The following is a 27,028-nucleotide window of genomic DNA, read 5'->3' as shown; positions in this document are numbered from 1 at the left end:
AGTTACAGGGTAGCCAGGGCCACACAGAGAAACCATGCCTTGAAAAACTAAAACTAAAACAAAAAACTAAACAAACAAGCAAACACACAAAAGACCTGGGGCCTGGAAAAGAATAACTCTAGTCAGTTCCCAGTCGCATCCCGTCACAAGCATCTGTTACTTGACCTCAGCCTCGTTTATTCAATGTCCGTATCCCATCTAGCTGCTTAGTACCAGGTTCTCTCCTAGAGGTACAGCACTGAACAAGACAAATGGGGATTCCGGCCTTCAGATAGTTACATTCTACAGCGAGGAGACAGACAACATTTTAAAATACATAATAAATAAAGGAAGGCACATTAGATGATGAGATCATAGGCAGCGGTCAGAGCACAGAGGACTTGACAACATGCAGGGTGCTGTATGTGCTTCTTTCACAGAACGGAGAAGATTCAACACATTCTGCATGTAGGCTGTTTGGAATGGAGTTTAGCATACAAAGCTCAGAAGGCCTGTTACTTTTCCCTCACTCTGCAGAGGAGGCTACTGTTGCTGCAAAAGCAGGGAAATCAGCTCCAGTAGCCTCAAGAGTGATGGGCGTGTCACATACAGGACTTTCATTATGTATCCATATGCAATTTAGTTTCAGAAGAATTTCCATGTGGGTCTAGAAGGCAGTTAGCACAATAATCCTATAGCTTATCTCTGGGACACATGTTCCTGTACCAGAATGTACTATATATCAGAAACATTTTAAATGGAATTTTATTTAACATTCCCAAGGGTAAGATAAAGCAATACACAAACTGATCTTGCCTGTAGCTTCAGCCTACTCCTGAAGCATTTTAATATAACAGTTTTCATATAATAACTTGTCTCTATTTACATAATAGTAGACAAGCACTGGCCTTAAAAGTACAGAGTAATTTTGTAAGGTAAAGCTTTATACAGCTTGATAAAATAAATAATCACTAAATATACATGATGTCATAACTCTGTGTTCTTAGTTACATGGGAAATTGAATGGGATCATCTTCTGAGCCCAGAAGTTTTGAGGACATCCTGGGAAACACAAGAAAATACCATCTCAGAAATAGTCATTACATTTTCTCTAATGGGATGAGAATACAGCATTATGTATCGTGTTTGATTACCCTGACTTAGGACTCAATAAGAGGAGTACTAATATTTTTCCTTAAGCAAAATAACACTGTCTTATAAAAATGGAAAGCCAACCATACTTAGGTCAGAGATGGATTTCAAAGTCTTTTAAGAGTGTGATGGAACTCATAAAACTTATCAGGTCAAGAGAGCAATAGCTGAAGAGAGTTCAACCAACGTGCTAGAGATGTCCACATTATTCTTCTAGACCTTTATCAGATGACTAATTGTGTTATCAGCAACCATAAGGTGAAAACACATATAATGTGACCAAGTTCAAATTTGTTCCCAAGACCTCCTAGTCTACAAATCCCCAATTAATTAAGAGAGACACCTGAGGTTTAAAAAATGATATTTAGCTCAGTGGGAGAACTCTTGGAAAAAATGGAGGGATGAAGACAATAAGAAAGAAAAATCAAAGCAATGCTAAGATTCTTAAGACAAACAATACATGATAAATAAAAAAGAACTATGTGTATAGCAGAGGACATCGCAAACAAGTCTAGTAGAGTGCAAGCTCGATAAATCGTCTCTGTGATTCAGGAAATACTGGCATCATGATCAGAACGAGTCCTGGATCCCTTATTACAGTTAACATAGTAGATACAATAACTGATTATAATGATATGTATGCTCATGAACTTAAAGCACCAAATAAATCCTCCGATTATGTATAAACAGGAATTGATGTTTCAAGGAAAAGATAGCTATCAAACATAGATTGTTTTCCATGAGAAAATGTATACAAAGGATCTATATCACATCCTGTTGGTGATTCTATTTACTGGTGAGTTCCTTCATCTTGTCTTGAAAGGACTTACACATGAAGGAGCTAGAGAAAGGACTGAAGGAGCTGAAAGGGTCTGAAACCCAATAGGAAGAACAAAATTATCAAATATCCAAACCCACCACAGCTCCCAGGGACTAAAACATCAACCAATGAGTTCATATGGAAAAGACCCATGGACCGAAGTACACACGCAGCAGAGGTTAGCATTTTCTGACATCAATAGGAGGAGAGGCCTTGAGTCCAGAGAAGGCTGGTTTCCCAGTGTAGGGGAATGCCAACGTGCTGAGGCAGGAAAGAGGAGTTGGGAGAGGGAGCACCTTCATGGAAGCAATGGGGGGAGAAAGGGGGAAGGGATTATGGAAAAGGGATAACATCTGAAATGTAAATGCAGAGAATTTCCAATAAAAATTTTGGAGACAAAAAGGATTTACACTCAAAGTCATTTGAAGCTGCTCAAATGTATGGATGTTTATAACCATTCAATATTTCTAATCAGTAACATATATAAAAAATTTAACCCGAATTCACCCAATGCGTTGTAAATCCAGTCAGAATATAATGCCCCATGTCTGTTTGTTTTCATTTCTCTGAAACTGGGTTGTAAAAGTCCTGGGTTATGTGTTAGGTACTTACTGCTCCCCAGTTCTGTAGGATAGATGTCATAAGTCAAGAAGTCCATCATTTCCGATGCCTCCAGGAAGGATCCCTCTTCTACTCCACATCCAGGGAAGACAGTGTAAAGCTGAAATCTGCCTCCATATTCACATGGTTCTTGTAGGGACATAGATCATATAAATTAGAGACTTAACCTGTTATTTCTGTAACAACTCCACCTCTAACACCTAAGGTACTAAATTTTAGGATTTCAAAATCCTTTAAAACAGAAAGATAGAAACAACTTGTAATTGAATTTATAGCCATTCACAACTCCTGCTTGAGTTACATTATTCATTTTTGAAAAGAGATTAATAGTGTGTAAAATTTGTGTGTGTGTGTGTGTGTGTGTGTGTAGTGCAATTGTTTGTATGTATGGAGGGGTAGAGGTTGGCAGAATATCTTATATTGCTCTTTACCTTATTATTTAAGACTAAGTCTCTCTCTCTACTTCTCCCTCTTTCTCTCTCTCTCTCTTTCGAAGAAACATAACCATGTTTTATTATTGGCACTGAGACAATGTTTAAAGCTTTACCACAAAGCTTGTGTTTTTGGAAATTTTGGAGAATTGTGCAAAGAATTGTGCATACAAAGGTTTTCTTGACTTGGTTATTTTTAAATTGCTGTTAGAATAAACTCTGGCATGACTTTACTAATAGATGGCAGGGCTTCAGAGAAAGCAAACTTTGGAAAATGCTATCAGCACAAATCAAAAGATAATTAACAAAGACTCAAAAGTTTTCTTTCGGGGGATACTCAATTGAAGCTTTGCATGTTCACAATTTCAATGTTATGCTGACTTCTTGTATTATAAAGAGTGATTTTTATTTATAATAATATTTTCTCTGATTTTATTGGATATACTTGATTTACATTCCCAATGTTATCCCCCTTTCCGGATTCCCTTCCTTATCCCCTATCCCATCACCTCTCTCCTTCCCTCTTCCCCACTTTCTTTTTCTCCATTTTTGTTTTCTGTGTATTCTAGCCTCTGTCGTATGCCTTTCCCTTGTGGTGTTCCCATTCTTATAAGAGAGACAGAGTGTAATCTATGTGACTATTTGAGGATATAATTTTGGATGACAACAATGAAAATATGGACCCAGGCAATAGAATGGCAAGTGAAGGGGTGGTGAAGGAGCTGAAAGGGTGTGTTGAGGGGACTGACCATGTGTGCTCTGAGGGAAGAGCACAGGAGCTGTTGTGTTAGAGCTGCTGGTTAGAGCACTTGTTACTCGGCACCATCTTTCAGTTTCTTATAGAGACAATGCAGGATTATCTCTGCTGTCTTTACAGCTACATCTTTTACTGATATTCATGTTCTGTGGGGTTTTCCAGTCTTCCAATGACAAGACATATAGGCTATTGTTAATCTTTTGTTGATGCATGCACAAAGTAGAAGATGGTAGGGACTCAGCAGAGCAGGGTGCAGTCAAGTAATCAGAACCAGAAACAACTTGTTTTCTTCATTTCCTTGAATCTTTACCATCTCTGTCTCATTGACTATTGAACATCAGAGATGAAGTAGAAAATAGCATGGTCAAACTGGTGGATTTTGCAATAACCATAAATTATAACTTAATGTTTCAGAGCCTAGACAAAATGAAATAAACAAACAAACAATTTCACTTCACAGAAATTCCTAACAAATGACTTAGAATTCAATTTTCTTCATTTTCTAATAGCTCTTAGTTATGCTTGTTCTTGAAAAATAACTTGTATGCATACAGCATTTCTTCAATTTTCAGCAGGAATCTTTATTTTTTCCTCAAATTTCATATACACATCCTCTACTATACAGTAAAGGTTACAGAGTGTTGACTTTGGTAAAATATTCCTTGAGATATTTCACCAAAGCAAGGAGGCATGTAGGTTAGGTAGAAAAGTATTTTCAATAAAAGATAAGCTGAAGTAAAACTAAGAAAATGGGGGTCAAGATTTCTACTCAAATTAAACTACTCTACCAATTGAAAAGTATTATTCTTAGTTTATTAACACACTATAACCTGCTTGCTGGTGTTAGTATGCATTGTTTTCCAGCTCATGTCTACATTTGGTTTAGAGATGAATGTGTATTTCATACAGAATAGGATTTTCAGAATAAGTTCTTATTAGCTAACACCTTCAGCATCTTTTCTAAGAAACTGTCTTGAAATACAGAAACCCATCCCTGAAGATGCAGAACTGTCAGGTAAGACTATAAGCAATGTTTTCTTTGGCTTACTTTATGTCAAGTGCTAGAACAAGTACGTCATAAACAATGATAAATTAGAATCAGTGAATGACTGAGATGGTTTCAGATTCTGCAACCTCATTTACATAGCAAAGCTGGACTGACAGCTCACTGGTCAGTCAGCATGTTGGGGAGAAGACAAAGCACACGAATGATGACTTTATCCCCCATCATGTAGTGAAAACGATGGAGCCATTAGCAAAGAAATAGAAGACACAGTTCCATATTAAATATTTTGCTTTGTGCTTTGGATTATTCTGAGCAAGTAGCCACATCTGAAGTCATAAACTGGGCATCTTAAAAATAGAAGGGATTTTTTACAGTTATGAGGAATTGAAAGCCCAATCAAGATGTCAGTAGTTTTGCTTCTACTGAGTTTTCTTTCTTTCACATGGACACTGTTAGGCTGGAGGTTTGGGGACAAAGGCAAGATGACCTGGGCCAAGGGGTCCCTGCCCTTCTTTACTGACCAGAAGCCTGCAATGGCAAAGGCCCATGCAGAACACTGGGCAAAGCCAGCTCCTAGTTCCAGATTTTAAAGTGACCATTGGACCTAAGACTCACCTACAGAGCCCTAAACTCAATAAATAAGGTTATAATCCCAAAAACCTCACCACCACATCACAACCTCCCCAAACCATTTAAGAAACCCCTAATGCAACTCAACCTTGTGACTTTACTGACCAACCTCACTGCTGTGAGGTCTGTGAACCTGCTTGGAAGATGCACCAATAAATCTGTCTTTTTACTACCAATTCAACTTAATTTGAGTTATGTCAATGGAGAAGCCATTTAGCCACCTTTTTACTATTTCCTCCTGTAGCAAAGAGAAAACTAGTTTAGGACATTAACCTCATCATGAGACCAGGACCTATTTAATCTAACCCTACTTCATTCCATAGAACTCACTCACTCTTAACTACTGTCACAGTGAGGGTGACGGTATCAGCATATGAGTAGCAACACCAATACGTTCAATCACGACAAGAGGAAAGACTTGAATGCTCACAGTTGTAGAGGAGAATGATGAGACACGAGTTCTTTGTGTTCAATGAGTTATGGAGGATTATCTTCAGTTTTACTTATTGAGAAGAGTAATCAACAGCTGTGGTGATAGCCTAGGTTGCTTGGGGGTTTCCATAGTGACCCTTAGCCAGCAGCTGAATCAGATGTAACATATTCCTGTCTAGATGAAGCTTGCTTCCTCTATTATTTGGTGATCCCATTTAGATCAACATGTCTGTTTTTATGCTGATACTATGCTGTTTTGTTATTGTAGCTCTGCAGTACAATTTGAGATTAGGGACGACGATACGTCCAACAGTTATTATTGTTGTTGTTGTTGTTGTTGTTGTTGTTGTTCAGAATTGTTTTAGTTATTCTGGATTTTTTTTTTTTGTGTTTCCCTATAAAGTTGAAAATTGTCCCTTCATTCAGGCCAGAGGAGAGGAAGAAAGAGCAAAGTTCATCTTAAAGTCTTTATCTAAAAGCACAAGTTAGCCACTGAGGATTTTTTAAATCTTAACCAAACAGTGCTTGTCAGATTTCTCTAGCCATGATGTAAAGAGTGACAGGTGGGTCACTCAGTAGCACAGAGAGAAGCTCATCTGTCAGGATCGCAGTAGGCTAGGGTTTCTAGCTCTGTAGACCAGGATGGCCTTGAACTCACAGAGATCCACCTGCCTCTGCTTCCCGAGTGCTGGGATTAAAATCCTGAGCCACCGTGACTGTCTGCTAGGTTAGAGTTTCATATCATTTTCCTAAAAATTCCAGTACACATCAACAAGTACCTTTAAAACATGAGTACACTTGAGAGGCACACATCTTTAATCCCCTGGAGCTATTGAGTTCTAGGACATCTAGGGCTCACACAGAAACCATGTCTTGAAAACAAAACAAAACATTAGCAGACACATGTAAGTGTACTGAGAGCCCTGCTCACTTGTCTGCCATTCCTATGGCTGGCAAGCATGGCAAATATTTCCTTCAGCCTGTTTTACTCTTACTTTAGTTGGTATTAGAGACAAGATTTCAAACAAGAGAAATTTCTGAAGAGAAGGCTATGATACTGGTCCAGCTTGCTTTATAGTGTAAAAAATTTCTGGACCAAAAGAATTAAGTACTCTCTGGTTACAATAGTCCTAAAGACTCATGAGGTCAAGTTCTATAGACCCAAATTTAAGATTTTTTTTTCTCTTAATCCTAGAAGCGTCTCAGGGTAAGACCTGACACATTTCCAGTTTAACGTACTTTTGGGCATTTCATGCCCATATTTCTAACTATAATTATAGAGAATAGGCTCAATTTATTGTCAAAACCAGAAGAGGGGGTAACTTCTCTGTTCCTCAATATTCAGACCTCTCTTTCCTCAAGAGTTTAAATAGTACACGTGACATTCATGAGGACTAATTTTTCTGTCTTTCTTACAAAAGTTCTGTCCCTGGCATGACAGTAGGCATGCTCTTAAACTTACTATGTCCCTGGCATGACAGTAGGCATGTTCTTACACTTACTATGTCTCTGGCATGACAGTAGGTATGTTCTTACACTTACTATGTCCCTGGCATGACAGTAGGCATGTTCTTACACTTACTATGTCCCTGGCATGACAGTAGGCATGTTCTTACACTTACTATGTCCCTGGCATGACAGTAGGTATGTTCTTACACTTACTATGTCCCTGGCATGACAGTAGGCATGCTCTTACACTTACTATGTCCCTGGCATGACAGTAGGCATGCTCTTACACTTACTATGTCCCTGGCATGACAGTAGGCATGCTCTTACACTTACTATGTCCCTGACATGACAGTAGGCATGTTCTTACACTTACTATGTCCCTGGCATGAGAGTAGGCATGTTCTTACACTTACTATGTCCCTGACATGACAGTAGGCATGTTCTTAAACTTACTATGTCTCTGGCATGACAGTAGGCATGTTCATACACTTACTATGTTCCTGACATGACAGTAGGCATGTTCTTACACTTACTATGTCCCTGGCATAACAGTAGGCATGTTCTTACACTTACTATGTCCCTGGCATGACAGTAGGCTTGTTCTTACACTTACTATGTCCCTAACATGACAGTAGGCATGTTCTTACACTTAACTATGTCCCTGGCATGACAGTAGGCATGTTTTTACACTTACTATGTCCCTGGCATGACAGTAGGCATGTTCTTACACTTACTATGGTTTGCTCTCTTTTCTGTACTCATTACATGGCATGTCTTGCCTGCCTCATGAAAATTGACGCTATCCTGGGAAGAGTCAATCTGTTTCCAAACTGGGAGAGATAAATTAAATAGCAAATCACTTGAAACAAGATAAAATAATATAAATATCACTACATATATGTAAGCAATGCCTAGGGCTCATAGAAGGAGAATGTAGTTGGACCAAGTTTGTTTGTATTTTTTTTAAGCTGGGGCTCAATGAATGGATAGAGAAAGAAAGGTCTGTCTATTTTTCTCTGGACCATTACGTGAATACAGAGACGTCAAAGGCTTTATGTAACAAATTTCATGAGACAAAAGTATTGTATGAATATTATAAATGTAAAACTTTATTAAATGTTTTACATATTTTGTTATCTACAATTGCTGTAAGAAATCAACACAAATTTAGTAACTTAGAAGAATATATATATATATATATATATATATATATATATATATTATACAGTTGTGAGAACAGAAGTCCCGAAGGGTTTCATGGGACTAAACTGCTGGCATTAATCATCAGGGCTTCAGTCTTTCTGGGGCCTCTAGATACAGCCATTCCCTTGATCTTTCCAGCTCCTGTAAGGTAATGAATGGCATTCCTTGACTAATGGTGGGTGCCTTCCTCTCTCTTCAAAGGCAGCAATGGAAGGTTGAATTCTTTAATTACCAAGTCACTCTGACCTCTTCTGCTTGCCTAGTTACTTTAAAGATCTTTGCAATACAGCACTGGTCCCATTTCAAGGTCAGCCGACTGTGGACCCAAGTTCCATTTGCAACTTTAGTTCCCTGCAAAGGTGACATATTCGAAGCCTATGAGGAACAGGTTGTAGACGTTTTGGGAGTGGTGACAAAGGCATTATTCTACTCTGTCTACTCTCTGGAATGTAATGACTACCCTCCAGATTGAGCTTTGCATGTGCAGCGAGTCTGCTAAGGGCAAGAGCTCCTTCTTCTATGTTGTAGTTTATACTCATCAAGGAGTTGCTGAAATGGCTGCTGCTTTTAATATCTCCTGGGGGGGATTTAAGCCTGCTTTGTAGGTTATTCATATTTATACTGTGGAACATTTCTATTTCAAAAGGAATCTGTTGATAACAATAAAAATGTACTTCACAGATTATTTTTAACTTGGCTGATAGTTAACATTTGCTAATTTTAGCACCTAAACCTTTTATATGAAATAGATCTACATGCTAAATTTACATAACAAATAGAAATTTTATTAACTGTAGGAAAATTATTAGTTTGCATATTTAAAGATATACTTTAGATAAAAGAAATACTATCAAATATATTGCAAGGCAGTATTTAGCTCATTTATTAAACCAACTAACACACTCCACAACATTGAGTTCTATTGGTATAAATTAAGATTTTTGACTGAATTTCAGTTGTTTTAAATCACTGTTCGAACTAACCCTGATGTTTAATTAGTTATTTTTTCTATTAAGACTTCTGTTATAATCATATCCCTAAAGATACCCCATTAATTCTGCATAAGTTTTTTAAAAGGTTCACTGCTGATATTTTAACTTTTAATGATACAACCTTCCATATAGTGATTAGTTTTATTTCCTGATTTGATTCATGTGATTTCCATTTAAACCCCATCCCAAATACTCTTAACATCTGCAGGACTAATGAAGGCATAGGTAATCATTATATTTAACCACTATCATTTATCATACACATAACAGCACAGAAGGAAGGTTATCACCTGCCACAGTCCATCTTACGGAAGCACTGAAGCTAAGGATCATTCTGTCTTTTCCTCTCAGGCTGGCTCAGCTCCTGCCTGTATTTTGGTGTGTATTGTCAGCCTAGAACTTGTCTGACTTTCTTTTGTTGTTGTTGTTGTTCTAATCATATTTTCCTTATTAGGATTTATCTTAGAATTCTCTCCTCAATGGACCCTGACTTGGTTCCATCATCAACTGCAATCGCAGAGACACCTCCCCTGCCTACCCAAAGTCCTATGCTTTCTTCTCTTGGTGTAGTTATCATCTGATATGTTGATTATTGATTTCACGATATTTTCCACAGTGCCATACATCCCCAGTGAACACAGACCATGTTTTAAGTCTCCGAATCGTATCACATTCTCAGTGTCCTATGTACAGTAAAAATACGTTTTAAGTTTATAGTGGCAGGCTGCATGTGCCTCCAGCCTTGAGTGTTACAGATGGCAGATATCAGTGGTGGCTAAAAAAGTTAGGTTCTGTTTCTACCTTTTTGGTTGTGGTGATGCAATTCTGGGAAAAGAATGTAATGAGTCCTCACAGGGGAATTGCTAGGAAAAGTTTCTCCCTTCAGGAGAGGACTGAGCTGGTCCCTCTCAGTTTGGGGGACCTATGGAGAACTGTCCAATAATAAAGATTACATGTATGTATACAACATCCTAATGGGAAGGACTCGGGTCTCACTCTTCTCTCTGGAGCAGATAATTCCATATTGAGCTCCACACAGTTATTAATATAAGAAGATGCATGGCAAACTCTATTTAAATCACCTTTTTATAATTGCATTAATTTATCAGGAAGCCGAGTACTTGAGTTTCAAGTATGAGAATCTGAAAGATGGTTAAAGGTTATAAAACGAGTTTTAACAAAGGATCTTTTCCTTTCTGTCTCCCTTTGTCCTTCCCTGAGGTGCAGATATTAAAGCTAAGGCCTCATCTTTGCCGTGCAGGCATTGTGCTATTATGCTACACCCCCAACTCCCGTAACAGGATTTTAAAATCTGTTCCACATTGTTTTTAATGTAAGAAGGCATTTGGAAGAGGAGTCTTTTTTTTTTTTTTTTTTAAGGTTTATTTAGGTGCATACACTGTTGCTGTCTTCACACACACCAGAAGAGGGCATCAGATCTCATTACAGATGCTTGTGAAGCTGAATAAGCCCTTTCCTCTCCGACTTGCTTTTGGTCATGGAGTTTTCACCTAACTCTGACAAGGGTAGAATCATTCATTCACTCAGTGAAGACAACAATGCTTAGGAATACTTTGGGTGCTGTCATTCAAGATACAGACTCTGGGGAAAATGTCAATAGAAGAAGGTAGCAGTCACTTTAGGTTTCTGTATGTTGATAAAGATTTCACGAAGTCAGAAAAGCAACATGGTATAAGGCAGGAAGAGCTCTGAAATCAGGTAAACAAGGCTATACCTATATTCCACCACTGACTAGTTAATATAATCTTACAGAGGTAGCTTGATCTTCACAATAAAGTGAGTTTACTTCTATGTCAAGGAGACATTTAGCACAACATATGTTATTTGGGAAAAGTTCAATATTTATGAACTGTTCCAATGTTCTCTTTTCAAATCAGCCTTCATTTTCAAAATAGATGTGCATAAAATATTTGCTTACAAACCAAAGGAGGTTACAGTACAATCCTAGAGCCAAGTATTTCACAAGGCAGAGGTTTCATCTGAAAGATGAAGAATTATGACAGCTAAGGCATTAAATTAGATATCAAAACATTAGCCTTTCACATTGAGCTAATTTTTTTTGAAAACTGGCCTCGACAAACTTTCCTTTAAGACAAGAGGGTTCTTTGTTTATTTATTTATTTGTTGTGGTTTTAATCATGAAGGTCTGTTGGTTTTAAAAGGGCTCTTTGACGATGAGTCTGCACTCATATATGTGAAAGCAGTTTTGTAAGATCATGAATGAAGTCTGTAGTTTTAATGAATTGTGACTAACACAAATTCATGGGAACAATCTTTAAAGGATTTGGCTACAGATCAACACCCCATACTTAGAAAATACAGATAAATATTTTGCCTTGAATGAAAATTCTGAGCCTTACAAGTTTGAAATGTTTCAGATATAAACCCACATTGTGAAGTTGCTTCATTGTTAAATTCATGTATTAAACCAGCTAAGTCTCTACCTTTCATAGTGACATTGAGACACCTACATAACATATAAACGTCTTTTATATTATTTTACACTATTGCTTTGCAAAAATATAGTGGATACTTGCCAGTAGCAATTTATTTTTCTGATTTTATAAAACATTTAAATCTCAAATTTTTAGCTCCTGCTGCATTTCATTTTGTTCTTTTCTCCAGAGGGTGAAGGTTTTGTAATTTATTTTACATCTGTGGGTTTCATAGTGAAGGAGCAAAATATCTGGGAAGAGCAAAAATAACCAATTTACATTATGTGAGGCATTAAGTACTTGTTATATTACTATTTCTTCCCAATTTACTTATATGTCTAGTTATATGTATATGTATATTATATATACATATAACAATATTATATACACTTATATGTATTTATGTTATACATTGTGTATTATATATTACATGTACTGACATTCTTTCAATAACATGTATTAAAGAATGGACTGCATTGTTTTTCTGCACACAGCATTTATAAGTGCTGTCTCTGCTGTCTCTCTGCACGCCATTTCAGTTACAGTAGTCCTTAGTCCTACCACATTCTGTGTCTAAAAGAATGTCCGGCCAAAATGTCTCTTGAGGAATGTTGCTCTTCAGTTTAGCAGCCACTTCTCATACATCACCGTTCAGCACATTGAATGAACTGAGTGTGACTGATGAGCTAACCTCATCTCACTTTGACTGATACAAAAGTAGCAGTCACATGCCCATGGGAGTTACTGTATTAGACAAGTGTTGAAGGCACAGTGCAGTGGGCTGGGTACCGTGCAGATGTGCTTCCTATGTCTCCAGGCTTCCCCTCTTTCTCAAGCTGGTCAGCCCTCATCCAAAGCAAAAGCCAAGTCAAGCTCATTTCCTCCACAAAGCATATGCTCAATACACTTGTCTGCATGAATGCATTAATGCTGTACAGGAAATCATTACGTTAGTGTACAAAAATTTAATTAAAATACACGTAAGCTTCAGCATAAGATATGTTCTATTAGTATGTTCTATTAAGTGAGAGCTTATAATGCTAACTACTTTATATATCATTTTTGCTTTATACAGCTTGTGTCATCATCAAATTAGAGTTCCGGGGTTACTTGGAATATACAAAGAACAACTCGCAGGAGTCTTTTCTCTCTTCCATGTTGGTCCTGGGGGTTAAGCTTATCTTTAGGCTAGGCAACAAGAACCTTTACCTGCCTAAAGAGATGAGGTGTCTAGGTTAAAAAAAAAACCCAAAAAACAAAACAAACAAACAAACAGCTAGAACTTGAATCAAATCCAAGACAAGTGGGGACCTTGTTAGCCTAAACAGAATCAAGTGGAACCCTTCGGCCCAACGGCTAGTGAAGATCATAATAAAACGAATCATGTCTGAGATGCATTGTTTAACAATCATAGTTTAGTCTCAATAAAAAACTGTGGCTCAATTTCATTTACAAGAATCCAGTCCTAGGCGCAAGCATCAATTTCTAAAGGACATGTAGCTCCCTCTAGTGACAGTTGTTGGGATATGTTATATGCCTAGCAAGCATTTAACAGTAAAAATTGCTCTGTGTGGAAGTAACAGTGCAGTGGGAAGAAGAGGCGAAATTATTTACCCAGAACGTCACCAAAATTGGATTACAGTTTCAGAAGACCTGATAGAGATATCTGTGTCACTCTCCATCCGCTGTAACTTTTATGAGACCTGTAATTTTCTAACGCATTTTTATTGGTGCGTTTACCACTGTGTGATAAACACCACACCATACAGTTCTTATAATCATCCAAGTAGGTGACCCTTTTGCTTTATTAAAATAGCCATCACTACAATAGCCTTTATAGAAAAATTGTTATTTTTTTAATTTATGCGTATAACTGGGTTGGTTATATTGTCTATGAACGTTATCGAAAGAAGTTAAATGGTGTTTTGAAAACGTGATATACAGAAGGTGAAATTTGTTCTGGTAAATTTGAATTTGAGGACCACGAATACCTTCTTTTTCTCAAAACAAAAAGGAAATGAATGTGTTTTTAAATATTAATTTATGTGTGGATGAGGAAAGGAAATGGGAAAAATATGAATCAACTTGACAATGATTATGGGTTAATGCTTATCTTAAAGTGACGTCACATCCTGTTCAGAGAGCCTCGGAATCAAATCTGCTGGGCTCATATCGCTCTGTCATTTTCTATGTTATTTTGGTAAGAGATCCAGTTTCTCCTTGTTTCAATAAAATGAATATCTTAATACATCACAGAATAAGACCTATACGACGTGGTGTGTATCACAGTGCCAGATGCACCAGTAAAAACAATCATTAAATATAACCACAAAACATCTTCCAAAAACCAAGAAATCCCCAAACCCACAGAGCTTCATTCCTGAGCAATGTCAGAGGTTAGCGTAGAATTGCGTTTTTATTATTATTTTCAGTACAGGTTAGCCTCCAAGTCAACGATTCTCTCTAGCACCAGAGTACGGAGAGGACAGGTAAGGGCCAGCACACTGGGCTAGACTTCATTGTTTTTTTAAATTCCGGGAAAGCGGGGTGGGGGCGGGGCTGGAGAAGTCCGTGCATTCACCTTGGTTAAATGCAGACATTTCGGCTCCTAGCTTTTTAAAAAAGTGATGAACTTGCATGCTGACTGTGGACAGCAGACAGACACACAAACGGCTGCAGCCGGGATGCGGGAGACGTTCCCAAAAGCCCCGCCACAGCCTTCAGTCTATGATCACTGACTTTCCTTTACCGAAACAATCCTGACAATTGCAACCCGCTACATTTACAGAAGCCAAACAAATACGAAAGTCAATCCCGCTGGAGAGCCAATCAGGTGCGCTGCAGGCTCTCGCGATACCTGCGGGACGCGGCTCTGACGTCACCGCCCTGGAGACAGCGAAGGGCGGAGCTGGGGCTGCGAGAAGTGAGGGTTGGGAGTAAACTGAGGTCTGTGCGACCGGACAGGACATGAGCGGCCCGGAGCGGGACGAGGGGACCCCTGTCCCCGACAGCCGCGGCTTCTGTGATGCCGACACTGCCCCGGCGACCCCAGGCCGGCGTCTGCTGCTCGGCGAGAAGGCGGTAACAGGTGAGGGCCTCGCGGGGATCGTGGGGAGCCCAGCGCCCTGGGGTGTCTCGGGCCTTGACCCCCAGATGCGGGTGGCCGCAGCTAGGCAGGGAGAGACTCCGCTCGTAGTCGAGGGCCTCGCGGCAGCGGCGTTTGTGACACCTGAAGATGCGGAGAAGGCCCTAGAAATTCGGGGAGCGGAGGCCCAGGCCCACGACGTGAAGATTGAACGGGGCACCATCGCGGTGGCATCGGAAGAGAAGTCAGAAGTGGCGACGCACGAGAGTGAGGAGGTGATGGAGGTGGAGCCGAAGCCTGCGAGTGAAGAACTGGAGATGTTGGAGGCTAGTGGAGGAGTGAGGGAGTCGCAGGAGGAGGCAGGGCCTTGGCACGTAAGCATAGATCTTCGCACGAACCCGCTGGAGGCCATCCAGCTAGAACTGGACACTGTGAATGCTCAGGCCGACAGGGCCTTCCAACATCTGGAGCAGAAGTTTGGGCGGATGCGGCGACACTATCTGGAACGAAGGAACTACATCATTCAGAATATCCCAGGCTTCTGGATGACTGCCTTCCGGAACCACCCTCAGTTATCCGCCATGATTAGGGGTCAGGATGCAGAGATGTTAAGGTACATAACCAATCTGGAGGTGAAGGAACTGAGACATCCTAAGACGGGCTGCAAGTTCAAGTTCTTTTTTCGAAGAAACCCCTACTTCAGAAATAAGCTGATTGTCAAGGAATATGAAGTGAGATCATCTGGTCGAGTGGTGTCTCTTTCCACTCCAATCATATGGCGGAGGGGGCATGAGCCCCAGTCCTTCATTCGCAGAAACCAAGACCTCATCTGCAGCTTCTTCACCTGGTTCTCAGACCATAGCCTTCCAGAATCTGACAGAATCGCCGAGATTATCAAAGAGGACCTGTGGCCAAACCCACTGCAATACTACCTGTCTCGTGAAGGAATCCGTAGACCCCGACGTCGCCCAATAAGGGAGCCTGTGGAGATTCCCAGGCCTTTTGGCTTCCAGTCAGGTTAACTTTTACCTTTGAAAATGCAGCTGAATGAGCCCCTTCTCACCTGTGCTTGAGCAGATGCAGCGGGTACGCAGTGTTTTGATTTCTTTGCTCCTGACTTTTCTGCATCTTCTGTCTGAATAGTTTCTCCACCTTGACATTAAGACTGTGGACCTGCTTCTGCTTTCACATGGCCCCATGCTGTTCTGAATTCGTATCTGCTGGTTCATAGACAGGGCTTGTACCCTTTCTAAGCGTAACATGAAACTGTACATTAAACTGCCTTTACACTGTGGATCCTGTTTTCAGTGTTACCCATTTACTGCCACCTAGATGTCTTTATCTGTTTACTTGTTCAGCATGTGGCAGTGTGTGCACAAAAGTTTTGGACAGTTTGCTGGGCCTAAGGTCGTTGCAGGAGTGGGCCAACTTCTGTGTGATTTTGTGACTTTCCAGGCTATATCACATTTTGTTTGCCAGTACTCCTCACCCTCACGCTCCCACCTTTCTCCTGTTATTGTAAAGAAAAGTAGTTCAGAAACATCTGTAACATTAGGAGTTGTAGTTCATTTAGCATTTCCTGAGAGGATGCTCAGTAAGAGGCCACAGAACTCTGCCTTGTTTCCTCTCTTACCCATTCCTCAACCTGGTTAGCAAACCCTAGAAAGCCTATAGGGCGACGGAACGAGACACACTTCCTAATAGTGTATAAAAGAAGTAAAGAGATTGTGATGGGTGCTCTTAGGGAAAGTGAGATGAAAAGGCGTAGAACCAAAATAAGTCAGATAAAATTGGTCTGAGGATGAAGACAGGATGTGTGCTTTCACAGTTTGGTCAAAGGTGATGGGAAGAGAATTTCTCAGGAAAATACTTTCTATGAGTGTTGAATGTCGCCTAGACAATGCTATTTAAAGAAGCAGTGCCAGTTTTGGTTGTTTTCCTCTCTGTGTGTGATCTGATGTCAGTGAAAGTGTAATATTGTGCTCATATTTTACCAGTATTCAGTAAAATGTGACTTGTTTCTACTTTTGGAGAAATTTAAACACTTCTGTTTTGCATTCATTTGAAACCATTTGGTCTATATCAAATGTGTCTATCAAATTATTATCTTCATGGGAAAATAAGTGTGTGACTTGACTGCCTTGATAGTCTCTTCTTAAACTGCACATAGCTGTAAAATTTCTTTGTCAGATTAACACTATATTATGACTATATTTGTTGCCATTTTTATGCATGATGGTAAATAAAAGCATGGCACCCTGTTGGATAGCTTTTTTCCCCCACCTTGGCCATAAACCTGCCTCAGTAGGTTTGTATAATTAACAAGATTGTTGAATTATCAGATTTCATAAATGAACACAATAAACATCCCAGAGGTATCAAGAGAACACAGTAATGTTTCTCCTGCTGTAATTGTTACTGTTAGTGTTTTGTTGCTTTAGAAGGTTGACAGTTACAACTGTTTACTGAGATTTGAGACCTTTCCACACAACTTGTGCAGTACTCCCATATCTTCACTCTTCAGTTTCACAATTTGTCTCCACAGATGATATTTTCATGTTATTGAAATGTGCATTTCATAAGCAGACATGAATAAAGTACTTACCAATGAATATACCATTTCAGACCCTTTCATCTGTGAAAATATTAACTTTATCATTATCTTCCATTTGTCAGATACTTCAAAGCCTTTTATCATAACTTCTCTGCCTCGTATTATTTCTGTTCCCGAGTGTGAGATAACCTTTTTAGGGACTCCTGTTGCTGGAAAATAAAGTAATTACTCACTGTGGTGAATTACACACTTTTTAAAAGGCATTCTGCTAGGCCTTGAACAAGAAAATGGATACATTCCATTCCTTTCAGACCTGATATGCAAATATACCATGATACAGTAGGTAGAGAATGATACTGTTTCACATTTTTACTTTTATTTCCCTCAGAATTTAGAAACCTTACGAAATAGAGCTAAGTGTATTTAGTTTTTTATTGCAGCTACTATGCATTGCACATAGTTGTCAGCAATTTATAGATTGACGAAATGAACCACACAGATGGCAGAGGTAAGTGCCCAGAAAGACTTAACGTAATGGGAAGAAGTTTCTTGGTATATTTGTTGTTAAAAGATGACATCCTGGGTTTTGGCACCAGTGTTGGGCAAAGGATGAAGAGAGTGTGTGTGTGGGGGTATGGCCTGTGGAGGTGTAGTGAGGCCTGGAGGTGAGGGGGTTGCCTCTGGGGGACCCATGTTGGGAATCCCTTCCACCTAAGGGACCGGCCACACCAGGGTATAGTACAGAATAGACTTTATTCAGGTCATGGGGGAGTTAAGAGGGTAGTAGAAGCAGAGAAGAGAGAGGAGTAGAGGCTTGCCAAGAGCACATGGAGAGGTGGGGGTGTACAAGAGCAAGAGAAGGAGGAGGGGGCAAGCAGCCCCTTTTAGAGTGTCAGGTCACTGGGGCTGTTGCCAGGTAACTGAGGGGTGGGATTTGCCAAATCCCAACAATCTTGCTTTAAAAACCATGCTGATAGTTTTCAAACCATTTGTAAAATTGATGTCAGAAGAATTTGCAAAGGAGTTTGATAAATAGCAAAATGCTCTTTTTTAATGATTAGACAAGGTTTAGACTTTTTAATGTATAATTTTTCATCTGCCATAATAACACCACTTCATGTTGAATACTCTTGTAAAAGTTATTTGCTTTTGAACATTGTAAGGTAGATCTTACACTGACAATAGGATATTATACTCAAGGCATATGTTGTCTAATACATTGGCAGTCTGAATCATGGATTAGTGTTTGGGCATATTTATCTGCTCTACACAGATTTGCTATAAGTAACATGTACTAACTTACAGAGTGAGTGTGAAAAACAAGATATTTCAGGTTTTCACATTACATTTTGAAAATACTGTCAGAACGGGACTAAATATATATTTCATACATAAATTTATATTTATATGGCATATAAATATAAATCAGTTTTCCATTAATGTGGCTAGTCGTAATTATACAGGACATTATTTAATGAATCTCTAAGTAAATGTATTTTTAAAAGTTAAACAGTATTATTTTCTTCCCATGAGCTGCATATGCCTTTGTGTAAGTCAAGATTTATCTAGCTAAAATGCAAGATCAATAAAGAATAGTGGGTTAAAAGAGGTGAGATATGTTTATTAACTTGAATGCCTAAGATACAATGAGTTGTTTGTAAAATGTACTGTCAAATTAGTCTACTTCTGATATATGCAGAGTAGATTGAGTCTAAATTTACACTCTGGTTTATAACTAAATTCTAGCAATTTCTAAAGATTAGTGTAGATTCATATTTTTTCTAGAATAAAATGGCTTTGTATCATCTGATTTAGAGATATGCACTATAATCAGAAATTACTTACTGTAGATGTTATAATAACTGAAAATTAACCCTGAAAATAGGTTATTCTACTCTAGGCATGTGCTGTATAATACAGTGGCAGTGTATGTGTTACATGGGCTTTGTATTTAACAGTTGTTTAGCAGCAACAAATCTGGGCTTGGCATTGTATTGGGTCACTTTCATGAGTGCTTAACACTCGAAGGAGCATGCTTTGCTTTTGAATAGTAATGTGGCCTTAAATTTTAGCAGCCTTAGTCATTATTTTTGAATGTGATTAGATGAGATGGTTCTGTCTTTGCTGTTGAGGAACTCATTCAATGAAGGGAGAATCACTTGTTTGGTGTTTTCTCCCTTAAAACTCAATATTGCTCATCCCTAAAAAAAAATACACAAACAAATTTAGGGGGAACCAAACTGGCAGAGAGGAAGCATCAAAGACGTTGGCGACTTCTCACTTTTCTTTACTATTGAGTCCTTGACTAAAGAAGTTGTGTGAGCATCTGTTTGTTTTATTTGTATTTCTAGAGCTGAGGACCCAACCCAGGACCTTGTGCTTGCTAGGCAAGCACTGTACCACTGAGCTAAGTCCCTGTGTGAGCATTTTAGGAAAGAGTGAGTAACTTGGGAGCAGTGCTTTATTCACGGCTAATTGCTGCTTTGATCCATTGGACTCCTTCATCCATTTCTCCTGACTTCAGAGATTCTGAAGACCTACAAGAAGTTTTCACCTACCCATGTTATAGTCAGCTACAGTTGTCAGTTTGACACAAACTTGGAATGAGCTGGGAAGAAGAAACCTCACTTGAAAAATTGTTAAGATCAGATTGGCTTGTGGCCATGTCTGTGTGTCATTTTCTGAATTGATAATTGGCATGACCCACTGTGGGCAATGCCACCCTAGACAGGTGAGGCCTGGCCATGTAAGGAAGATAGCTGAGGAAGCTAGAGGGAACACCAGTTCTGCTTCGGTTCCTGCCTTCAGGTTTCTGCCCTTGAGGATGTACCTATAAGCTGACATAAGACTTCTTTACTGTCTTAGGGTTTCATTGCTGGGAAGAGACTCCATGACTAATGTAACTCGTATCAAAGAAAACTATTAGAGCTGGCTTAAAATTGTAGAAGTTATCACTATGGCAGGAAGCTGGACATCATACAGGCAGATATAGTGCTGGAAGAGCCAAGAGCTCTGCATCTTGATCCAAACACAGCCAGGAGGGGACTGACTGCCTTCTTGCCTTTGCTTCTGGAGTTCAGGCATACATGACTATCAGATAATAAAAAAAATTTTTTTTAGAGTATAAATGTTTGGCATTCTTAAAAGATGTCCCAGTGTTTAATGAAAGTGTTGTTCTAAGACAAAATGTTTCCCAAATCACTACACTCCTGCGAGGTTGGTTCTGGTGCTCTCTAGCTCTAGCTAGGAAATGTCAGAAGAAAGATCCAGAGGACACAAAATACCCACTCTTCCCACTCACATAGTTTTAAACAGTTTGGTGATTGAAATGTCAAGAGGCTGCATCTGTCTGGTTACAATAATGAGACTAACAACCAAGTTAACAATATGCTTAGAAAATGACAACTATGTTGTGAGTGCTATTCTTATGACCAGTTGTTAGGTTTCATTGATTGTGTCATAAACAGTTATTTTATAGATGCTAAAATAAAATGAAATGTGTCTTAGAATTGAGATTGGACCATGTAAATTGTTGAAACCTAATATATCCACAGAATTTTACTGTAACATTGCTCTTCATTTTAGTAAATTCCACTAATGTCTCTAGTATCATCCATGTGATTCAGGTGGGAACAGTAACTCCACACACTGATGATTCCATATGTATGACCATCTAGCTATCAATGCATGCCACAGCACCTATATATTGAAAGATATTTAAAATTATTCTTTCATTTATCTTTAAATTACTACAATGATCTTACATTGAAGAAAATTGCACATAAAAAAAAAAAAAAAAAAGACATGGGTGTGAAGGCACCTTTGATCCAGCACTTTGGATACAGGCAGGTGGATCTGAGCTGGAGGTCAGCTTGGTTTACATAGTTCCAGGATTTCTAGAACTACAAAGAAAGTAGCAGCCTCCCTTCCCCCTCCCCATCTCCTGTCTGTCATAATGTTAAAGAATAACTCAGGAGTGTCCTAAAGAAATCACAGAGTCCATTATAGCAGTGTTTATGTTTACAAAGAAAGTTAACTAAGGCCAAAAGGACATTTGTTAAGAGAAAGAAGAAAGGGGCCAGAAAAATAGTTGCTATTTGTGTGTATATTTTTATTTTATTTAGATCAATTGATTTTTCTTTCTTTCTTTTTTTTTTTTTTTTTTTTCTTTTCCTTTTCTTGGGAGATGGGCCTATGAAGAGGCCAGTCTGGGCATACTGTCTTTGAGTAAGAACACTCAACTTTGGAGTAGAAAGAAAGGAAAAAATCTAACTGCATGATCTGCCAGGTGTCATTCTTATCACCTCAGAGTTTTAGTTGAACCAGGTGCCATCTTGGGTAATGTTTGTCTTAACCCCTATTCCAAGACTCTTATTGTAGCGCAAAGGTACTCTGGGAGGAATCAGTTTCCCCTGGCAAAGAGCTATAAGCCTTTGTTCTAATAGGAATGGAAACATTAAATATGCAAAATTTATTTCTCTTTGATCTTTCCTTTCCCTAAGGATTAACATCCTCATTCTCAGACTTTAGTAAAGACAGTGATGACTAAGTAAATAAATAGTTTTTATTTAGTTATTTTTAAAAAATGATTGAATAAATACGTTTTCTAAATTGACTTGCATGAATGACCTTTCATTTTAAAGACACAATTGCTTAAGTGTCTGGAAAAAAAAAAAGCGAATTGATTCTACCTTCACAAAAGCAAATTTGGGCAAATATTAATTGGCTTCATACCCACAGGCATGAAGCCGAACCTAAGGTCATACATAACCCATGGCAAAGGAAGATTAATGTGTATGGTTTTAGAAATTAAAATCCGCGGAGACTGTACTTCCTTCAGTAATTCTCAAGGGCTAACTGGATATGGCATGTGTCGTGGCCACCTGTAAGGAGCGGTTTACTTTTTAATAAAATTTATTTATTTAAAAGTGAAAAAAATACCCAATTGCTTTGTAGATGTCAGCCAATTTATAAAAACACCAAAATCTCTGCAGAAGTAGAAATTCATCTTTGGAATGTCTTGTTTGCTTGAAAATAAAAACAGCGACGACACTTTTTTTTCTTTCCGAAATCGGATTCTGCGCAATTCTTCAGTAGCCGCCATGAATCGAATCTGTGTCCGAAATAAGGAAGGCCTGTGAGGTGGCGAATTCGCTTCTCTATTCCTAAGGAGCTTGATGAAATCTGACTTTATTAGACAATAGGTTTTATTTTAAAATTTATTTTGAGTCATGGTTTAGATAGTATCGCAATTAAATTAGAGACTTACGAATAGATGTAAAATATAATGCGACGTCCATTTATATAAATACTCAATTTCCCATATAAGATTAAATTTACATCATTTTAAAAGACAAAAAGAACACACTTGATTGACAAAAGAAATCGGGATTGCGAGTTCTCGAGCTGTGGTTAGTGGCAGATGGTACACTGACGTCACAGGTTGCCATGGCAGCTCCAGCCCGAAAGAAAAGGGGTGGAGCTAAGCACTCACTGCGGTGCTGCGCTGCGTCTGCAGAGGACAAGGAAAAGCTCCTCTGCAGGGCTGTCAGCTGCCAAAATGAACGGTGTGGAAGGGGACAGCGAGCTCCCTCTCGCTAACACCACGACCCCTGCCCATGCCTCCGAAGATCTGGATCTGAAGCAGGACCAGGAGCTCCGTGAGGAGACCGACACGATGCGGGAGATGGAGGCTGCGGGTGAGGCCGGTGCGGAGGGCGGCGCGTCCCGGGATTCCAAGCACTGCGACCCTGAGCTCTGCCTCCGAGTGGCTGAGAATAGCAGTGCTGCGGCCGCGGGAGAGGGGCTGGAGGAGGCTCCATCTCCCTCAAAGGGCCGGGACGCACCCTCAGCCCCTGTTGCAGCCGACGACAGCAGTAAAAATGGCTGTCAGCTTGAAGGGCCTCGCAGCCCTGCTAAGCAGAAAGCTCTGGAAGCCTGTGGTGCCGTGGGTCTGGGGTCTCCGATGATGCCAGGGCCGAAGAAGACCAAGGAAATGACTACGAGGTGCGCCATCTCTGCGGCCACAGGCAAGGAGGGAGAAGCAGGGGCGGCAATTCAGGAAAAGAAGGGGGTACAGAAGGAAAAAAAGGCAGCTGGAGGAGGGAAAGAGGAGACTCGTCCCAGAGCTCCGAAGATCAATAATTGCATGGACTCGCTGGAGGCCATAGATCAAGAGCTGTCAAATGTAAATGCGCAAGCTGACAGGGCCTTCCTCCAGCTGGAACGCAAATTTGGGCGGATGAGAAGGCTCCACATGCAGCGCAGAAGTTTCATCATCCAAAATATTCCAGGTTTCTGGGTCACCGCTTTTCGGAACCACCCCCAGCTGTCACCAATGATCAGTGGCCAAGATGAAGACATGATGAGGTACATGATCAATTTAGAGGTGGAGGAGCTTAAGCACCCAAGAGCCGGGTGCAAATTTAAGTTCATCTTCCAAAGTAACCCCTACTTTCGAAATGAGGGGCTGGTCAAAGAATATGAGCGCAGATCCTCAGGTCGAGTGGTGTCACTCTCTACGCCAATCCGCTGGCACCGGGGTCAAGAACCCCAAGCCCATATCCACAGGAATAGGGAGGGGAACACGATTCCCAGTTTCTTCAACTGGTTCTCAGACCACAGCCTCCTAGAATTCGACAGAATAGCTGAAATTATCAAAGGGGAGCTGTGGTCCAATCCCCTACAATACTATCTGATGGGCGACGGGCCACGCAGAGGAGTTCGAGTCCCACCGAGGCCGCCAGTGGAGAGCCCCAGGTCCTTCAGGTTCCAGTCTGGCTGAGCTCTGCCCTCGTGAGAAGCTCTCGCAAAAGAGTCTGACCACCTCCCCAGCTTGGCCAGCAGCATGCAAGCCTTCTGTCTGCTTTTTCTTCCTGTTGGATTGTGTTCTTTGGTTCTGCTAAGTCTCCAGTAGTTTCAAGATTGTGCTTTCCAAGTCTTTGCTCTTCTTTCTCTGGGCCATCACAATGTTCCTCATAGTGTTAATGGTGTTCCAAGTGCATGGCCTTCAATTCAAACGCTTCTGTGTCAAGCTCACGTGCTGTAGTTTGTAATCCTTCCTTTGCATGGCTTGGTTCCTGTCCGTGACACAATCTTCTTTTAGTTTTTCTTTTTTTTAAAAAGTGGTTCTCTACCACAAGGAAGCTCGACACATCCTTATCAAGAACTAGCCATGTTTCATACTTCCTGCTGTGTTCTGATGTCTATGTGCTGTGAAGAACTGTGAGTTTCACCACTGCAAGATAGAACTGTATCCCAACCCAGCCATCAACCCAACTACAGGACATCCCAGGCTCTTGCCACCAGATCCTAGCTGTCTTCCTGGGCCTTTGCTTGTTATCTGTATAATGAGCAGGTGGCTGTAGGTGACAGGTGAGGAATGTTTTCTGTCACCACATGGGTCTTGTACTTTTGGTTGCTGTGCGTTGTGTTCAGTTACTGGTGAGGATGGAAGTCTGTGCAAGGCCCACCAGCTCTTTCCTGGTTGAGCTTTGAACAGGCCCAAGCAGGTCCTTCCTTGGTAGCACATAGAACCCCCTACTGTATCAGTTCCCATGGCTCACTTAGCTGCTGGGCAGGACCTGTAGTCACATGTGGCAGTGCCCCAAGCAAAGCTGAAGTGACTCCCTTTCAGAAGTTCTTACTGATCCAGGCAACTTTGATAGGTAACTCCCCCTCTTCCTGTGTTCACACCCACTCTGGTTAGGTCAAAGTTTCCTACGTTGGGGCAGGTAGAAAGCCTCTGTGGCACATAGGGATAGCAATACCTTTCTCTCTTGGGCTCTTCTCTTTTCTTCCTCCCTTCTTTGTCTTTGAAGTAGTTGCAGCCCAGAGACAGAAAAACAAAACAGAAAACAGGCTTTTTTTATTTGCTTCCCCCTTGACTGTGCAGGCAGAAAAAGGTACTGTAAGGTAGATTCCAAGTCTCTCTGCCCTGACTATTGGACCTTCCATAGCAGCATCTGAGAATTTCAAGGGAGACCAGCTCCACCCTTCCCTCCAGTCTACCAGATGCTGTGTGTTTCTTCAGCTCTAGTTTGAGAATTGGGAGAAGAGAGAAGAATGTCCGTGGCAGAGCATGTGCCTGCCCTGAGCAGCCAGTGAGGGAATGAATGCATCTGTCCCCCGTTTCTAAAGGACAGCAGTTCTTTTGCAGGCCTTAACTTGTAGAAATGACCAGAGAGAAAAAATGTGCGACATCTTTGTTGTGTTTGCCTGATCTTGAACCTTAACTGTCAGCTTTTCAATTTCCTTTCTTGTTTCCATTCTAACAAAAGAGGAAGCAGGCTGAAGAGTGCATTGTGGGAGGGAGACCCCGAGCCTCTTAGGGGTGTGAGGATATGAGGGTCTGGATTTGCAGGACCAGCTCCAGTGAGTTTGCAGCAGGGCTGTCACGGCTCCTGCCACTGTACCCCTCAGCCATTCCCTTTCTCTTTAAAGAGCTCCTGTGATGCTCTGGAGGTCTGGAGACCTTCAGTGGAGGCTGGGATTTAAGAAGACTAGAGGGAAGAGCCTGTTGCAGAGTGAGCTTTTCTAGGTCTGCTGTGATGGATGACATATGGAAGGAACAGGGTTGGGGGCAGGGGTCCCTGAGGCACATTCCAGTGTAGAGGGCAGTGGGGGTAACCAATGGGTTGGGATATAAAACGGATGCTTGGGGGACTTTTCTAGTTTTGTCCTAATTCTCAGCTGCACCAGTAATCTTAGCGAACAGATGTAAATCGGGGTGCACCTTGTCTGTGGGAGATCAATGGTGTGCACCCCTCATTCCACTGTGCTTGACCAAGCCCTATCTCCCTGTCAGCTGACTGGCAGGATTGACGTTTACAAGCCTGCCTTTTACTTATCACTGAGAACAAGTGCAAATATTAGAACTTCTGTCACTTGCAGTATGAGGACCCCGATGAATATTCATTACTAGACTAACTTGTTCTGGTGTCTGTTCATATATAGCTGTATTCTCAGACGTACAATCCGCACAATGTGATCTCTGAAGTCTGAAGACTTTTTGAAAACTTGCTATGTCTTGTAAAAGTGGTTTCACAAAGACAAATGTAACTCGTCTTACTGGTACTTCTTGCTGTAGTAATACTTGACATTATGTTCTTATTCAGTTTGGGAAGTAGAACGGCTATCAACTAAATGAGGATCTTAGTCCTTTGTCTTCTCCCGTGTGCTTGAAGGAAAGATATGTTACTGTTACGTTTCTCGTTTGCACCAAAACTAACTAAATAAAAATGAATAAAAAGCTCTATGCTGTTTGGGGTAATACACAGTTGTACAATGATGAAGCATTTCACTTTTATTCACAGAACAACATGAACTGAGCAGACCAGGATGATTTTTTTTTCTTGTTTGAGTCAACAGATGAGAGACTATCTGAACTGGTTTTGAGGCAGCACAGAGAATAGCTAGGGGAGCTGGGTGTAGTACAGTCTGTGACTGCAGCTCTAGGGAGG

General features: G+C 40.4%; 2 protein-coding genes across 2 annotated transcripts; both read left to right on the top strand.

The window, feature by feature from the left end:
- Positions 1–14,840: 14,840 nt before the first annotated feature.
- On the top strand, positions 14,841–16,307 carry TSPYL1 (TSPY like 1). Its single transcript, XM_080938025.1, has one exon. The coding sequence runs from the start codon at positions 14,896–14,898 to the stop codon at positions 16,033–16,035; it is 1,140 nt and encodes a 379-aa protein (XP_080794151.1). The 5' UTR covers positions 14,841–14,895; the 3' UTR covers positions 16,036–16,307.
- A 6,820-nt stretch (positions 16,308–23,127) lies between these two features.
- On the top strand, positions 23,128–26,640 carry TSPYL4 (TSPY like 4; the record flags this gene model as incomplete). Its single annotated transcript, XM_080937641.1, has 1 exon — positions 23,128–26,640. One exon carries the CDS (start codon positions 23,128–23,130, stop codon positions 24,349–24,351), a length of 1,224 nt encoding a protein of 407 aa, XP_080793767.1. The 3' UTR covers positions 24,352–26,640.
- Between the last annotated feature and the right edge of the window lie 388 nt (positions 26,641–27,028).

This window comes from Micromys minutus (genome assembly GCF_963924665.1).
Source record: "Micromys minutus genome assembly, chromosome: 25".
Lineage (NCBI taxonomy): Eukaryota > Metazoa > Chordata > Mammalia > Rodentia > Muridae > Micromys > Micromys minutus.
The sequence above is the reverse complement of the archived record's forward strand: the minus strand, read 5'-3'. Positions and strand labels throughout refer to the sequence as shown.

Coding starts and splice junctions, on each gene's coding strand:
- TSPYL1 (XM_080938025.1), top strand. CDS start 14,896: ATGAGCGGCCCGGAGCGGGACGAGGGGACCCCTGTCCCCGACAGCCGC.